The 16,935-nt window shown below is 43.8% G+C and overlaps 1 protein-coding gene across 10 annotated transcripts in view; it reads left to right on the top strand.

Annotated features, from left to right (window-relative positions):
• TPD52L2 (TPD52 like 2) overlaps nucleotides 1-16,935 on the top strand; it is a 50,164-nt gene that overhangs the window by 13,617 nt on the left and 19,612 nt on the right. For 3 of the 10 annotated variants that reach the window (XM_006132471.4, XM_075900982.1, XM_075900987.1), the window contains 4 exons: nucleotides 748-893; nucleotides 2,665-2,813; nucleotides 7,582-7,641; nucleotides 15,712-15,813. In XM_006132471.4, the coding sequence (XP_006132533.3) occupies nucleotides 748-893; nucleotides 2,665-2,813; nucleotides 7,582-7,641; nucleotides 15,712-15,813 (457 nt within the window). Of the gene's footprint in view, nucleotides 1-747; nucleotides 894-2,664; nucleotides 2,814-6,208; nucleotides 6,269-7,581; nucleotides 7,642-15,711; nucleotides 15,814-16,935 lie in introns of all 10 variants that reach the window. The other 7 variants (XM_075900983.1, XM_075900988.1, XM_075900984.1 and 4 more) reach the window with 4 other exon arrangements.

A 16,935-nucleotide genomic window follows, 5' to 3' on the forward strand; every position in this document is an offset into this window, starting at 1 on the left:
ACTCCCTCAACACCAAACCAAAATCAAACCCAAGCTTGTTTTAGAAGTTATGAGGAGTCTGTAAACAAATCTGTCTGCACTTACAGGGATGAGGCTATCCGACTCCATTCTTTTACAGTAATTATGGCTTGGTTCTGTCCATATGTAGATGCCACGCTGCTCTAGAATGCCCTTGCTGGGATGACTTCAAAGCTTGCTTGCCTCTGCAATGCTGCCTTACCGTCAGCACTCATAGGGCATAATTCAAGCTAGTAGTTGAGGTCATGACACTTGTTAATGAGAGCTGACTTGTTGGCTTCCCTTATATGCTTTCTGTAAATGAGAGAGACACTGAAAGCTAGTTCAGGGGATGTACTGGCACAGATGTTCAGTGCAGGACAGTCTCTGGAGTGTTATATTTCAATGGATTGCTCAGTTTATAGTTAATTTCAGATCCACTCCTGTGTAGAGAGATGCATCTTGTGTAACTTCTGCCTGTTTACCATGGACTCGTATATTAGTAGTGTATGTATTCAGTGATTAATGTTACCTTCTTAGGTCAAGGAGCTATTAAAATATTTTGACTAGTACATTTTTTTCTGATATTTCAGAAAGGTGCTTTAGTTTTTTATTAGATGAGAATTTTCTCTTCCTCTTTTTCTCACCAGCACTCCCTCTGCATGTAACCGTGGAGCACATTTGCTTGCATAACATGCTTTGCTTGCTAGCTGCTTATTTTTCCCACGTTCTGCTTCTTGTCTGTGACAGATATCAACCTTAACTCTCCCAACAAAGGTCTGTTGTCAGATACCATGACAGATGTACCTGTGGATAGTACTGCTAGTGCAAGGACCTCTGTACCCGAGGGGCTGACTGAGGCTGAGGAAGAGGAGTTAAGATCTGAGCTTGCCAAGGTAAAATGGAAATACCATTTCTGTTTAGACTGTGCTATTATATGTGTAAGAAGTAAAAGGGACAAGTGGTAAATCCCTGTACTATAAAAAAGCTTAAGGGATGCGAAATATTTTAGATTTGAGCAATGGTGCAATGCGAGTCTCTTCTGCAATCTAAATTAAGGATGTTAAGGACTAGTTGAGTAGTCAATCCTCTCCCCCCCCCCGGCCTTTGCTGCCTCTGAGAGAGGCAGCAATGGGTGGGGGAAGAGGTACTTCAAAGCAGCAACTCTGCATAGCTGAGCTGGGGATCAGCTGTGTGGTGCTGCTGCTTTGAAACCCCAGGTGGCCTTTCAAAGGTGCAGCTGTGTGGTGCTGCCCCTTTAAAATGCCAAGCCTGGGGATTCCCCAGCTGACTCCGGGTTCTGCATGGCATTCCCCTGGGTTCTGGGGAAATGCCATGTGGAACCTGGGATTAGCTGGGGGCTCCCCAGATGACCCTGGGTTCTGGGGAAATGCCATACAGAGCCCAGGAATTCCCAGCTGACCCCGGACTCTGCGCTGCATGCAGCATAGCATGGAGCCTGGAATCAGTGGGGGACTCTTGTATATTTCAAAACAGGCACCCTTGAGTCAGCGGGATTTCCCGCTGGTTCCGGGCTGTACTTGGAGTTCCGCATTCCTCCTTTGAAATTTACAAGTGCCTATCAACTATTTGAGTAGTCGATGGAAATTCCATCGACTACTTGACTAATCAGTCAACAGCATTTTAACATCCCTAATCTAAATCCATCACTGCTGCTGAAACATAAAAGTTACTACTAATATTGTAGACTTCAACAATATGCTTTATTTCATGTTTTCCTTCCTGGTTTTGCTGCAGCATTTAGCACCTTTATCACCCTTGTCCTGACATCAAAGTTAAAAGGAAAATGGTTTTCCATAAACTGAGGCTAAACGAAAAGCCACTCTATTTTAAGCTTCTTTCAGCGTGAGAAAACAGGTGAAATATGGGGGAGAAATTATGAGAACATGGAGTTCCTTTTAATGCTCCTTCCCATTACAGGTAATGGGTTTGGTTCTAAAAGCTTTTATGATATTGCAGGTTTGCAAAGTTGAATGGGCAAATAAGGTAACCTCTTCAAATGTCAGCTCTGGTTACTTGCACCTGAAATAAAAAAGGAAGTAAGAGCTACAGCTGTTTCCCTGAGCTCACTGAGGAAAACTATTCTGATTCTTTGACTTGAACACAGTTTCAGTAATGAAAGCAGTCCAGATTTACTGAGTTGTGGCTTGCTAAGATTTTTTTTTTCTACATCCACCTATTTTCTGATGCTTACACTTATGATGGCAAACAGGCTTGAAACCAGAAAATAAACCACAGATATAGATGTATCTTAGTTTCTCAATAATAACAAATGGACAAAAATAAACCTCTCAATAGAATTAACTTTTACCGAGGATCCAGTCCTAGGAAAGGCTTCTGTGATTTTTTTTTTCACGGCATTAAGTGTTCAGTAGGGTTAGTTTTTTTAACTTAACCCTGAATTTTAACTGATGTTATACTAAAGCTTAAGCTGTCTACAATTTTAAAATCAAATTTAATTTGGTTTCTGGAATTAGGATTTCTTCTCACATTTTTAGAATGTTAGTGTATATCAGATTTACGTTGAGGCAGCTGTGAAAACTATTGCCTATTTTTTTCCAGGTTTAATCATTGTATTAAAAATTGTGATCAAACTGGAGTTGGGTAACATTAAGGCATGCTTCTAATTGGGAGCCTATCTTGTAGGTAGAAGAGGAGATTGGTACCCTGCGACAGGTATTGGCTGCCAAAGAGAGGCACTGTGGGGAGCTGAAGAGAAAACTGGGTTTGACCACTTTTGATGGACTGAAGCAGAATCTGTCAAAGAGCTGGCATGATGTCCAAGTCTCCAATGCGTAAGTGTTCCCTGTGCCATAGATTTCAAACATAAATATAACTTACTGTAAAAAGCAATTCCTTCCCAGTAAGGTTCCTCTGTGACATTTATGTGACAGAGGGTAAAGAAACCCAGCAAAAAGTCCCAGAACTCTAGCATTTGTGATTGTCTGGGAAGTGATTTGGGTAAAACATCTTGGCTGTGTCTAGACTGCATCCTTTTTCCGTAAAAGGGATGCAAATTAGACATATTGCAATTGCAAATGACGCGGGGATTTAAATCCCCTCTGCTTCATTATTTTAAGAGGGATAAGGGCTCTTTTGTAAAAGGCTTTATTTTCTGAAAGATCTGCGTCTAGACTGGCGCTTTTTTCCGGCAAAGCTCCGAGCCAGAAAAAAGCGGCAGCCATGTTTATGCTAATGAAGCGGGGGGGATTTAAATCCCCGCTTCGTTTGCAATTGCGATATGTCTAATTCGCATCCCTTTTACGAAAAAGGGATGCAGTCTAGACACAGCCCTTCTAATTAGTGCATGTCATAGTTCAGTGGCTTGATTATTTGGAATGGTCCTGGAATAAGTACCGTATATACTCGAGTATAAGCCGACCCGAATATAAGCTGAGGCACCTAATTTTACCACAAAGAACTGGGAAAAAATATTGACTCGAGCATAAGCCTAGGGTAGGAAATGAGGCAGCTACTGGTAAATGTAAAAAATGAAGATAGATACCAATAAAATTACATGAATATTTATTTCAAAGAAAAACAATAACAATAAGCCCCACTCCTTATAGAATCCACCCACTCCATCCCCTGTATTCCACATATTGTGTAAGGAGTATACAGCTCAGCGTCATAAGTTGAGAGAGATTGTATATTAATTAATGATCATCTAATAGATCTCACTGGACAATAAACTTTACATGCAGGGTTTTACCTTTTAGGACAAATTCAGTGCAAGTACTTAAGATTTCTTGGTAGGAGAAATAAATAAATAAATAATGTTAAATATTAGAAGATCGCTTGGACACTCGGCCCAACCAGCTCAGCCCCCGCCGCCCCCGCCCGGACCTTTCCCAGGCCAGAGCCCCTCTCGGCTGCTCCCAGAGCCTCCCTGCCGGCGGCCCCGGGGTGAGGCCGCTGGCTCCGAGCAGCACCTGCGGGCGCACCCGCAACCCAAGCGGCCGGCAGAGGCTCCGAGCGCCCCGCGCAGCGACGGCCCCTGACCCACGGAGCCCAGCCCGCTCCCGGCAGCGCCCCCCGCCCCGAGCGCCTCTGTTACTGGGGCCGGAGCTCCGGGCTCACGCGGCTAGACCCGGCCGGCGGCAGAGACGCGCTGAGCCCGCCCGCCTCAGTTCTCGAGACGCTGACTCGAGTATAAACCGAGGGGAGCATTTTTCAGCACAAAAAATGTGCTGAAAAACTCGGCTTATACTCGAGTATATACGATACTTACTTTTTCAAGTTTGAAATGCTAATTCTCATTCAGTGTTTATAATGAAAACCAGTATGTTGGCTCAATGAAAATCTGTTCCATTAGTCAAACATACGGCTTTTAATTGTATATCTTAACAGGGATTAGAATTGGTTTTTAGTGCATGTAGCCCTAGTGCATGTAATACTCATTACCGCTCATTTGATGGTCAAAGGTGAAGAAAATCAAACTGAAATTGAGCTCTAAATCTCAATGCCCCATTTATTGTGTCCTAAATGAAATATCTATTCTGTGAGCTCAAGCGACTCCTTCCTTAACAGTTTCTGTATTAGAGAATTTGCAGAGATCTCCCTGCTATTAAGCAGAACAGTCTAATCTCTTTGTTTCTGTACCTCTTAGAGGGCCTTGCCTACCGACAGCATGCTGTACATACCAGCGCTCTTGCTGGTGAAACTTATGTTGGTTGGGTGTGTGGGTTTTTTCCACATGCCTGTCTGACAAATGTGGTGATGTAGACAAAGCCTTAGTGTTCAGAAGAAATGGCACAAGGCATTTCTAATATGTAGAAGACCGTATTCTCAATCCCTGCTTCAGGTCACCAGTTTTTGAGCCCTTTAAATAGGACTATATCAAAATCGTGGTCATAGATGAAATCTATTTTTAAAATTCTGTTTGCTTCTGAAATTTTATGGTGGTGTAGTTGGAGGGGTCCTAACTCCCAGAGGAGTTGTCGGACGGGGAGGGGGAGGGGCTGTCAGGTTATTATGGGAGGAGTTATGGTGCTGCTATCCTTATTTCTGCACTGCTGCTGGTGATGGCACTACCTTCAGAGCTAAGCAGCTGGAGAACAGCAACTGCTGGTTGGGAGCCCAAGTCTAAAGGCAGAACTGCTGCCTGCCAGCAGCAGCATAGAAGTAAGAATGGCTTAATATGATATTAACACCCTTACTTCTGTGCTGCTGCTGGTGGGACACCGCCTTCAGAGCTGGACAGCTAGTCAACAGCTGTGACTCTCTGGCCACCCAGCTCTGAAGACAGCGCAGAAGTAAGGATGGCAGTACAGCAACACTGCCAACCCCCTGCAAAAAAATAAAAATACAAATAAAAAATTGAAACTACTTTGTAACTCCCTTTTGGGTCAGGTCCCCCCGTTTGAGAAACACTGGTCTCCCTTGTGAAGCCTGTATAGTATAGAGTAACAGCAAACAAAAGACCAGCTTTCATGGGTGGGGGGAGAAGAGAAACCAGATTTCACGGTCTGTGATGCACTTTTCATGGCTGTGAATTTGCTTGGGCCCTACCAAACTGCTCCCAGGCACAGAATATAGTGAGGTACCTACACTTCATGGAAAAGAGATGAGGTTATGGTTTAGACTGGCTGAGTCATTCCAGACAGTTTGTATCCCTGACGGGTACTACTACTATTAAAATTAAGAATTTTTCCCCCATCTGGCAGTATGAAGCACATACAAACAAGGGGAGTTAAAACAAAAGACAGGACTATGCAGCACTTTAAAGACTAACAAGATGGTTTATTAGGTGATGAGCTTTCGTGGGCCAGACCCACTTCCTCATCACCTAATAAACCATCTTGTTAGTCTTTTAAAGTGCTGCATAGTCCTGTCTTTTGTTGCAGCAAGACCAGACTAACACGGCTACATCTCTATTACTAAGGTGAGTTAAGAGCACCACCACTCCTTAATGATCCTCTTCAAGAGGGAGGGGAGGCATTGCAGCCAAAGGAATACAATCCCATATAAGTATTCTCATGTTGGCTATAACTAGAGTCTGAGCTGACTGACAATGCCATCATATGGGAAGAACTTTCTTGCTCTACATCTTCTTACCCATTTCTTCTCCCCTCAGTCTCTGATCCTTGTCTGATTTCACATGTAACTTAAATTTCAGACGTGTTGACTTATCCTTATTAAAATGTTCCCACTTGAAAATATGATTCATCACCAGGTTTTTTGTTTCCAGTTATATGAAAACAACTGAGAAACTTGGAGAATGGAATGAGAAAGTGACACAGTCTGAACTGTGAGTTCCTTTGGTCATCAGCAGCACCTACTTGTTCCTCGCTCTGTTCTCCAATTTGTACTGCATCTCATTCTTTTAGGCATTAAAGGGTTGGTTGTATGCTTGGGTCAGTGAAGCCACGTTCAAGGCTCTTGCTTATTCACAATGACTCCCAGGCAAAGTATCTCTCGGCTGCAGAGGTGATGGAAGCAAAAGATATTTCTGTGATCTCTTTGGCTGTCTGTTGCCATAGCTGAAGAAAAATTCCAATCAGTTACCAGACCACACTTAATATTAATCCTTCATTTTGTGTAAAGAATTACTGTTGCCTGTCAGCTAGGCCCTGTTAGGCAAAGTGTGAATGAAGTTCCATGCAGTATCACAATGAGTCTTACATTTCCTATTTTAAAGCTAATCTGTGCTTTCTCCCCTTTGCTCCATAAAAAACATAGCAAATACTTTGGGGCCAGCTGACTCCATTCTGCTGGCTTCAAAGGTAGACAGGATGATTGGATCTGTTCAGTGCTAGGTGGAACGAGGGCCAAAGCTGCTACTGTCAGTGTAACTTTGACCATTTACAAGTAAAGGCTTTTTGTTAGTCTGTTAGATGCCAATATAAGTTAGAATGCTGTGAATCTTAGTTGATGTAGTGTTTAGTAGCAATTTAGTTACTAGCAGACAGTAGTTATTACAGTGCATTTCTTGTTACCTGCTCATCTGTCTTTAGAATATGTTCATTAGTTAGTATTAGGCGTTCATTGATCGTAGTTCTAAAATCAAGTAGATTATGCCAGTAGTAGAACTTCTAGAGTTCTACTAAGTTTCTTAAAGATCTTAAGTTTTTTGGACTTATGTGATTTCCTGCTAAAGGTGAGGAAATGGAGAGAAAGTTGGCATGACCCTGTTCAAGTCATGTAAGAATATGAGAGCTGGAAATATAACTCTCATTCCTGGTTCCTATGCTCAGCGCTATACTATGCTGCAGTGTAGCTGTTATATAGTGAGAAGGGAGGGAGAGACTGATTCTCCATTGGAAGCAAAGTGGCAGACCTTACAACTTAATTTGAACTAGTCTGATATGTTCTGTACTCCTAGCTTACATCTGTGCAATTTGTTTGGCCATCCACCGTTATTGGAATCAAGAGGAAACCTGGGCTTGGATGTTTGCCACTTCTAAAAGAACAATTTGTTTTGAGCTGTTCCCTCCTCCTGCTAGCTGTCTCCCGGGAATAGAACTTGTTTTCCTTACGCATCTAATGTATCGGAATGTCCGGGAAGGAGGGCATCTGTTTTGAAAGCATTGGCACCTTTTCTAATCTCCGTTGTATTTGTAGATATCTTTCAGCCAGCAGCACACTGGAGGACTGGAATGAAAAATTAACCCAATCAGAAGCGTGAGTGTTTCACGTCTAGTGTTAACCAACTCTTTCAAAAAATCACATTGCCACTAATACTCTCTGCCCCAAGCTAACAATTTTCTGCTTTGACTAGTCCCATAAGTACTACCTATAAAATCCTCTTATGTTCATCATATCTAGATGTATATTTATTGGGTAAATACCGTGATGCAGCATGCACTTATTCCTATGTGGTATCTGATCTCAGAATTACTAGGACTTCAGTTTCCAAGGCAGTCAATATACCATTTTAAGAGTATTGAGTAAATGTGAAAAGCTTACGAATTCCACAGCTATTCTATTCTGTCCGTTGGTCTCAAAGCTCTTTCCTGAAATTAAACAGTCCCTTTGGATGGAGGTTCCTCCTTTCGATGCTGATTTTGGGGTATTAGCAGTGTTGCAGTAAAATCTAGGTCTAACCAGTGAGCTTAACTCATGCTATTAAAGCAGATTGTTACATCTCACATCTCAGTTCTTCAGGATTCCTATTAACTACTGTGTTCTAAAGATAAACTTTGCTTAGCTTGCATAATAGCCTTGCTGCCTGTCATAATATGGCCAACATTGCCTGCTGCATAGTATCTTGACTGCGGGATTTCTTACATAATGTGTTTCCTTGTTTGGAATTGCATATTAAATTAAACTTTTTTTTCTTTTGCATAGCTGCCTGAATGAAATCTTACCTTGAATAAATGCCACCAGTATATTATAAAAATTATCCCTAGCCCTCAAACTGTATTAGATTTTTAATACCATCTCCATTTGTAATGGACTATAGCTGAGTGGATTATGAGAAGCAGGTAGGATCCCCTTAATTTTCCAATTTTGCTTAGATAACAGCAGATGTAGGTCCTGGGTCACTTGTAGTTGAATACCCTTCTGTACGTTTTGGTATGGAACTTTGTTTATTTTCTGGTAACTTGAATTATATTAACTGCCAGTGTATGTGTGGCAGCATAAAGGTGGCTTCCTGCCAGGGAGCAAATGGAAGAGTTTTTTCATTGTGTTATACAGTGTAGACTGAATGTGTGTGTGTCGGGGTGTGTGTGTGTTAACGTATCAGAACTTAAGAGTGTGGGGATCTATTTTCAAAGTAGTTTGTCCACTTAAATTACAAAATGAGAGTAAATCCTGACTGTTCTGTTTCTTGGTGATGCACCTAAGCCAGCAAATAGATTTCTTTGGTAGCATTTAAGCAGAGTTCTCTCCCAGGGTGTGTTCTTACAGAATAAGACACTTTCTGTTAGATAATAAATTTCCAGAAAACTACAGTATGAAGCCTCCCTATGTAGCTTGTCCAAGAGCTGAGTGTGTTTTTTATACTTTTCACATGCCAGTCTTCCTGCTTGGATTGACATTAGAAAGAATGTTGTTTGGCAGTTGCAATGCTAGCAAGCTAGACAATGTTGTTGTCGTGTTGGTCTCACATTGGAGAGAGACTGTGAGTGAAGTATTATTTTTATAGGACTAGCAACTGTAGGTGAGTGAGACTAGTTTTTGCTTATTTCTCTCTCTGACAGAAGTTAGTCCAAATAAAGATATTACCTCATCTGCCTTGTCCCCCTCTAGCAAGCCATGCACAAATTTTAAATTAAGTGGGGAGGGATAAAAAGTGATATTCCTAAGGTATTCTGGGAAACAAGTGCAGAACTTCCTGAAGCTAGGATTTAATAAAAGCCCATAGTCAGATTCAGGAAATACCAAGTTGTTTTTCCTGTCGTGTTTCTTGGGACTCTTCTGCTGAATAAGTAATCCTTGTCTGTCGTACCACTGCATGAGCTGCTCAGCGCCACAACTTATAAGCTTCCTGATTGAACTGAAAGCAAATACCTGATCTATGACCGTGGTTTCCAACCACTGGTGCATGGACCAGTGGTAGGCTGTGAACCCCTGCCTGCCAGGCTGCAGCACTCTGCCGGGCTATGCCCCCAGCTGTTAATGAGCCCTGCCTGCTGTGGTGGGGGGAGGACGAGGGAGAGCTCTGTTCCCTCTAAGGTGCGTGCACTAAAAACTCTCCTCCCACAGTGAGCGACGCTATGGACTGCCCTGTGTTCCACGGCTGGAGGCGGGCTGCAGTGAAGCATGGCCCTGGTTTCAGCTCTAGCAGTCGCCACTTGGCGGGTGGCTACCCTGTGTCCTTTTAGTTGTGGGCAGCATGTTCGGGACCAGGGGGCGGAGCCTTTGGGGCTGTAAGTGTCCTGGCCTGTATCGATATTTTCGAGGGGGATCAGATTAGAGGCCCCAGTGAGCCATGCTGGGTGTCTGATTTCTGTCCCTCCACCAGAGGGCCTGGCTTCCCCTGTGGGGTCTTCCCCTGCTGGCTCCAGCCTGCACCACGTGTCTGGCCGCATCCCAACGTCCCAGAGTGCCATAGCTGGCAGAGCCAGTCGGAGTTGTGCAGGGGGAGCCAGGCTACCTCACCCAAACCAGCGAGTGTCCAGGGGGCTAGTACTGCCTGGCTGTTGGGTGGGTGCCACGAGCCCAAGATGCACACAGGCTGAGTGACCCTGTGCTCCTTCACCCCAACTGTTAATGGCCTGGGGAGGAGCTCTCGAGCCACCAGGAATGTGTGTCCTCCCCTGTCACTTATGCTGCAGACACTGCCAATCCCATGCGTGTGTGGGTGCTGGGCTGTTGCCAGGCCAGGCAGGGCAGGTGCAGGGTCTCTTCCTGGACGTTAAGAACCGTTTGCTGCATGGCGGTAGGACTGTACAGAGCCCAGAATGGCAGCCTTAGAGCAGCTGTGACCGGGGCAGTAGCACTCAGCTGGTGGCTGGGAGGCAGCGCAGGACTAGGTGAAGGGGGCGGGGCAGGCACTGCGGTCTCTAGGGGTGCAGCTAGTGCTGGAGGTTTCTGGGGGTGGGGCTAGTTCTGGGGGAGTGTGGGGGTGAGGGGGCTCTAAGAGGCAGGGTGCTGGTACTGGGGGGTTCTGGGGTTTGGGGCTAGTAGTGGGGGGGCAAGGCTTGCACTTTGGGGTTTTGGGGGTGGGGCTAATATTGGGCGATGGTTTGGGGGTGTGTGGTGGGTTTCTGGAAACAGACTGGCACTGGAGTCTGGCAGTAGGGGACTCTGAGGGCAAGAGGCTGGCACTGGGGGTGGTTCGGTGCAGGGGACTCTACGGTCAGCGGCTGATGCTGGGGTAATGGAGGGGTGGGGGGGAATCTAGGGGTTAGGGCTAGCACTGGGGGACTTTGGAGGCTGGGGCTTTGGTGGACCGAGAACATTTTATTTGCATATTTACATATTCTTTTTTTCCACGTGTGACACTGCCGCTTTGAAATGCTGCAGCCAATTGGGGTGTCCCCAGGCTGCATGCAGCTTTTCAAAGCGGCAGCGCTGCATGGAGCCTGGGGTCTGGCCCCAGGCTTCAAGTGGCCCTGCCACTTTGAAGTACCCCCTCTTTTCCCCGCCACCCTTGCTGCCTCTACCTAATAGAGGCAGCAAGGGGGGAAAAGCGACTAGTTGACTATCCTGTCAACTATCCGATAAGCATTTGCTTAATCGATAGTCGACTAGTTCTTCACATCCCCAGTTCAAAAGTGCTCTTATATCCTTGATGCTCCCACGTACGACTCTGACACATGCAAAGCTACCTCACTTCGGCAGCAAGCAGTTTAAGTCTGTTCAGCTCACTACACTAGTTCATGCTTTTGGCTTGCATATAGCAATAATTCATTGTATTCTCCCCTTTGAGACCACTTGCATTCTGCACTGGCTGTAACTGGCAGAGTCAGTTGCTTGGAACATATTAGACCAGTAGTTCTTGCTTTCTGGTCACTTCCAGGTACAATTACATTTTTAGTCTGAAGTCCTGTATAGGTCGGGTCCTGGCTCTTTGAGAGACCTGCCTCTCTGTTTGACCTCAGCTGTTAAGAACATCAAAGTATCTCAAATTAGTAGTCCCCATATTTACGTAACTGATTTGGGGGATGGTGGAATGACAGCATACTTGTTGAAAGGCCCTAGAAATTGCTCCTAGTCTGGAAATTGGTTCTTTGACCTCTTATAGTACAGTAAAGCTTTCTCTGGCTTGTGGGAAGCAGGGTTGTGTGTAACTCTGTGGGTACATCCCCTGTCTGGGCTGGGCTTGTAACTCCTAGCTCATGACATAGCCACAGTAACTGTAGTTGAGCTAGTGTGCTAAAATTGGAGCATAGCAGCAGCAGGAGGTACCAGCTGCCCCGAATGCATGCCTAGTCTCTTGGACAGACCTATACTTGGGGTGGGCAGCCCTTTGCACTGCTGTGGATTTAGCTTGTTCAGTGCTAGCATGGATAGCAGGCCCCTAGCTATTCCCTTATTTGAGTCTGCATGGAGTCTTGCCTGTCCCTACTGGAGACAGTCTACTTAAGTCATTTGTTAAACTTGATTATGATGAAAGTAAAGTAAAAATGTTCCTGTTGCTAATTACCCTCTGTTTACACTAGCATTTCTGTCAACCTGGACAGTGGAAACTAATGATGGCACTAATTTTTATCAGTTGCATCTACTTCCAGGTTCCAAATGGTGCATTATTGAAAACCCAAACATTGCAGCATTACTTTAAACGAGGGAGTTTAGTTCTTAAACACTTGGAATGCTCCATGTGCTCTGTTTCATAAAAATTAAATACAGGGCCAATCGAAGTTTATGAAATATTACATATGTACCCAGTGCCATAGTACCAGTCTTTATTAATATGCACAACCCGCTGTCCTAACTTGCATTGGAACCTGGGGCCTTGTCAGCCGACGGTCAGGGCAGTGAGTGAGTGTGTGTGTACTATACACCCGAGACTTCAACTGCTGAGACCGGGGTCCCTTGCAGTGGGCAACCTGGAAGAGGTTGAAGGGCTCCCCAATAAGTGTACAGAGAGAGCTTATTACACTTCAGATTTCAGCTGCTAGAATTCATAATTCCTTCGCAGCGGGCAGCCTCGGGGAGGCTGAGAAGCGCCCCAATGGATTTTGCCACCTGGATGTGACACATATCCAAACTCCCAAGCTCTCCCTATATCTGTCCCTTTATGACCGGCTGAAGTTCTTTTAAATTGTGCTTGGTTCTATTACAGCAACTGAAGGAGTCAGGTTAAAACTTAAACAGTTACAGGTTTATTTGAGGAAGCTTATAAATCATATGGTTGCAATGGCTATTGTTCTATTTCTTAACTACTAGCAAAATATAGATCTTAAAAATGGTTACAAAGAAGATAAAGATAGAAAAATAGAAATAATGGTACCAAGTAACAGCTTACTCTTTCTATGTGTACACTTAAGACAGAGGACCACATCCAGGTACAATTTTTACCCCCTTCTGTGCCTCTCGACTCCAGCATGTCAGGCCAGGGCCGGTCCCTCAATTCCTAGGAAAGACGAAAATACGAGGTGGGCGTCCCCATAGAACCTCGGGAGGTCAAACACCTAACCCGACCAGCAGGTAGAGGGTAGAATGACACTCAAAGTGAGTGTGTGCTGGACCAATCTTTTATACTCATGGGGTCACGTATTTCTCTTTCTTATCTGTCATGCCAAATGGGGCTGGTCTGTCTTTTGTGAGACCAGTTCTTACGAGGGAATTGTGAACTTAATTTACACTTGTAAGAGAGATAACTAAATTGGAATTACTGGGGATTCTTTTCTCAGTGGGAAATTCCTCTCCCAGGGACTGTGTGTGTGTTCGAATCAACATAGGTGCCAGCCGGGTACTTCTTGCAGCCTCGAGCTTAGCTTATTTCCTTAATCGTTACTCAGAGTCAGAGAAACTCGCATATCCTGGTCTCGCATCAAAGCTTAATGGCTATGCTGATTGTTCCTTCTCTGCTCTGTATACAGACATCTCAGAGGGCAAGCAAGATTGTTTGAGATGGGGGGGGGGGGGGGGGCTGTCTGGCTACAGGCCTCTCAATTTATGGGCATTTCTGGAGTCCAAAAATGATGTGTGGTATGACTTCAGTTCTTGTCACATTTATGTTGGATTAGGGATGTTAGAGAGCGTGTCACTGAATAGTCATGTAACCATTAAAATTTGATGTGGTTACCCCACTATTTGATAGTTACCCCACTATTTGATAGTCCCTGGGTTTGGGGCCGGCAGTCAGTACACTGCTGGCCCCACTCCTGGGGAGCCATTTGCCCCCCGTGCTGCCCTCTCTGTTGCAAAGGCTGCAGCACGGGGTGGCAGGTGGGGCTGGTGTGCAAGGGAAGCCAGTTTAAAAACCAGCTTCCCACGCAGACCCAGCTCCCACTTGCTGCCCTGCGCTGCTGCCTCTGCTAAAGAGGCAGCAAAGGGGGGGGGGGGAAAGAGAGGGAGGAAAATGCATGTAGTCGACAGGATTAAGTGATAAGCCCAGGCTTATGGGTTAATCATGTAGTCATCTACATGTTGACATCCCTATTTTTGATAGCACTAAACATTGTGACAACCTGCCCGGAGATGTCCAGTACCCAGGAAGGATGGGGACAAAAATCTGAGTTTTCCAAGGAAGTTTTGACCCTGCAGGTCAGGTATAAATTTATTAGCTGCAACAGTGCAGGAAAGTTTGTTAAAGGTAGCAGCATTCAGTACCTGTCTCTCCCCTGACATTGTTTAATTACCACCACTTCTGACCAAAAAAAAAAAAAGTTGTGCTGTGGAGAAAGGGGATCCTGAGTGATGCAGGAATATCTGGATGTTAAATATTGACAGTAGTCTCTGGATTTTGTCTTTATCTAAATTTGACTAGTGTGAATTTGATAAATGACTAGATTACACAATTTGAGTTGCCATTCTTGCTGGGACTGGAGGTGAGGAAGTAAAGTTGGTTTATTACTGAGCTTTGTAAAGTACTAGGCATGTGCAGTAACTAGTGTATTTCTGAATCAACCAGGCTTGTTCATGTTATAGCATGTGGGCTGTTGGACTTAAAAAAAGCATAATTTAAGAGGATTTCTTGGAATCTGTCTCAAAATGCATTGTGTTATCTCCCACACTCCCATCTGGGGAGTGTGAAATAGAAATAACTAAGTCAGCTTTACTTGCGTACTTCAACCAATTGCTTCTTGCTTTGGTTGGTATTTGAGGGTTGTGAGAAAAGTGGGTGACTCTTATATGCCCTGTTCCAAAATGCACTAGCAGTTTATATAAGAAGATAACTTCAGCCTTAAATACTCAGGAGCCAGAAAACCCAGGTTTAATTTAATTCTAATTTGTTGCTCCCTTGTTAGGGTTTGCATCTTTTGTGTGTGTGTCTTACAAGATAAAAGTTGTGGAAGATCTAGATGCTGATGGTCAGCCCAAGCGTAGTTTGGATTGGATGCAGATGTTCAAGTGGCTGAACATGTATTTTGAGAGGCAGCTAAAGTTCTAATGTGGTCCCAGAACATGGCTTGAAGGAAATAGAAAGGCTCTTAAGAGCCTCTTCTCTCCAACGCTCTGACAAACTTTTCAAATATTTATAAAATCAAACTGATGATGTGCTGACCAAAACTAATTTTACTTTCATTTACCTGTGGTTTAAAGGTAACTGATGGGAAACTTTTCTAGCTATTGGTTCTAAGCTGCAGTTGCAAAGGTGATGCTCATTCTTGCATTTCTTATCTATTTTGTAACATCTCAGTATTGCTGGTTTCTTCTTCTATGCGGAACACTGCAACACAAATACTTTCTCTTCCTTCAGGGCTGAAAGTTTATTTATCAGAACAGTTGTTCAATACTGAAGGGGACAACTTTTTTTCTTAAAAGGAGCAAAAGAAGAGTGGGAAGCTACAAACACTTAAAAAAAAATCCCAAACTAGAAATTTTGAATTGTTAACTGAAATATTTTTTGATGATCAGATTTAACGATAAACTAAAATATCAGCCTCGTTTAAAAATAGAGTAGGTGTGAAGAAATAAAGTTAAATCTACTTGCATTTTCTTGCTGAAATTCAAAGCCTTAAGTATATACGAGACCTGAAGAGTAGCTTTCAGCCACGTTCATGTAGTTTGCTAATCTAGTTCTCCTCTCTCTTTGCCTGGGCATCTTTTCCAAAATGCTGGTGGTTGCTTCTCACTTGTCTGCTTGTAATATTTCCCCCTACTAACCTTTAGTTCAAATTTTTTCTGCTTTAGTTATAAGAAGACTCAGGAAACCCTGTCCCAGGCAGGACAGAAGACTTCAGCTGCCCTTTCCAATGTGGGCTCTGTTATCAGCCGGAAACTTGGTGACATGAGGTAAGCTCTCTGGATTCCAGTGCTAGAGTGAAAGTGGAACAGGGCTCACAAAGTTGAGAGCAGTTAAACATCTGGAATTCATGACTAGGTTTTTTCCATTTTCAGTTCTGTACATTGCAGTTGATTAGCAAAATGTATCTGATACAACTGTTCCATGTGATCCAGGATATAGTGCTCAGGTTTTAATACATAATTTTTAAGCTATTTCTGGTCACAGCTCTATTTTCAGCAATCCTTTCTCCAACACTTTCTCTAACAGTGTTCTGAAAGATCTGGCTTTGATAACTCTTATTTCAATTTTCAGCAGTTTCCAGAACATTTAAATACCTGATTCTCTTGTTCCGCAAACTGATAACATATTGTAGTCTTCCTCATACTGGGAAGAAGTACCTTATTGTTCCATTGCAGCTCATTCATCCTGTTTCAAGTAGTGGTGTTGAAAAGATTTGAGAGCCTGTTCTGTTCTTCTGCAGGAAGATGGAACTCTATTTTAATGCCAGCATAAATCATGAGAAAATGGAGTCTAGCCCTTTGGCTCCATCACAGATGTAGAGACCTTCAAGTTGGAGACAACTGGACTTGTAATATTATGCAACAAAGATAATATGCATCTGTAATATTACAGGTCAGTCTGGGCACTGCTAACAGTTAAATCAAGGCTAATTGCACAAAACCCAGGCTACTTATAACCCAAGACTGGGGTCCTTCCCTGTAAGGCACCAAATAGTCACACAGAGCACTACAGCTGACACCTTAGCCAGCAAGAAACCTCACAAGCAAAGTCCCATAGACACCCTGGCATTCCCTGTGCCACAGTCAGACCGTAGGCAGGCGAGAGGTTATAAAATCCATTCTCACCATAGCCATACAGGATCTCTCAGTCCCAAAAGACTAGCCACAGTCCCAGGTAAATTTTTTCCTCGAATCTTACCCAATAGAGCATACTGTGCCAGTCCTTTAGAAACTAAAATCTAAAGGTTTATTAATAAAAGAAAGAAAAGGTTGAGAGTGAGATTGTTACATCTCTGCTAAGAGCTTGCATCAAGAATTTGGTCACTGATGTACGTAATGGATTCTCTAACAAACTGCCAACTTAAGTCTCTGGTGTACATCCTATGTCAG

Source organism: Pelodiscus sinensis, chromosome 18, assembly GCF_049634645.1.
Source record: "Pelodiscus sinensis isolate JC-2024 chromosome 18, ASM4963464v1, whole genome shotgun sequence".
NCBI classification, from domain to species: domain Eukaryota; kingdom Metazoa; phylum Chordata; order Testudines; family Trionychidae; genus Pelodiscus; species Pelodiscus sinensis.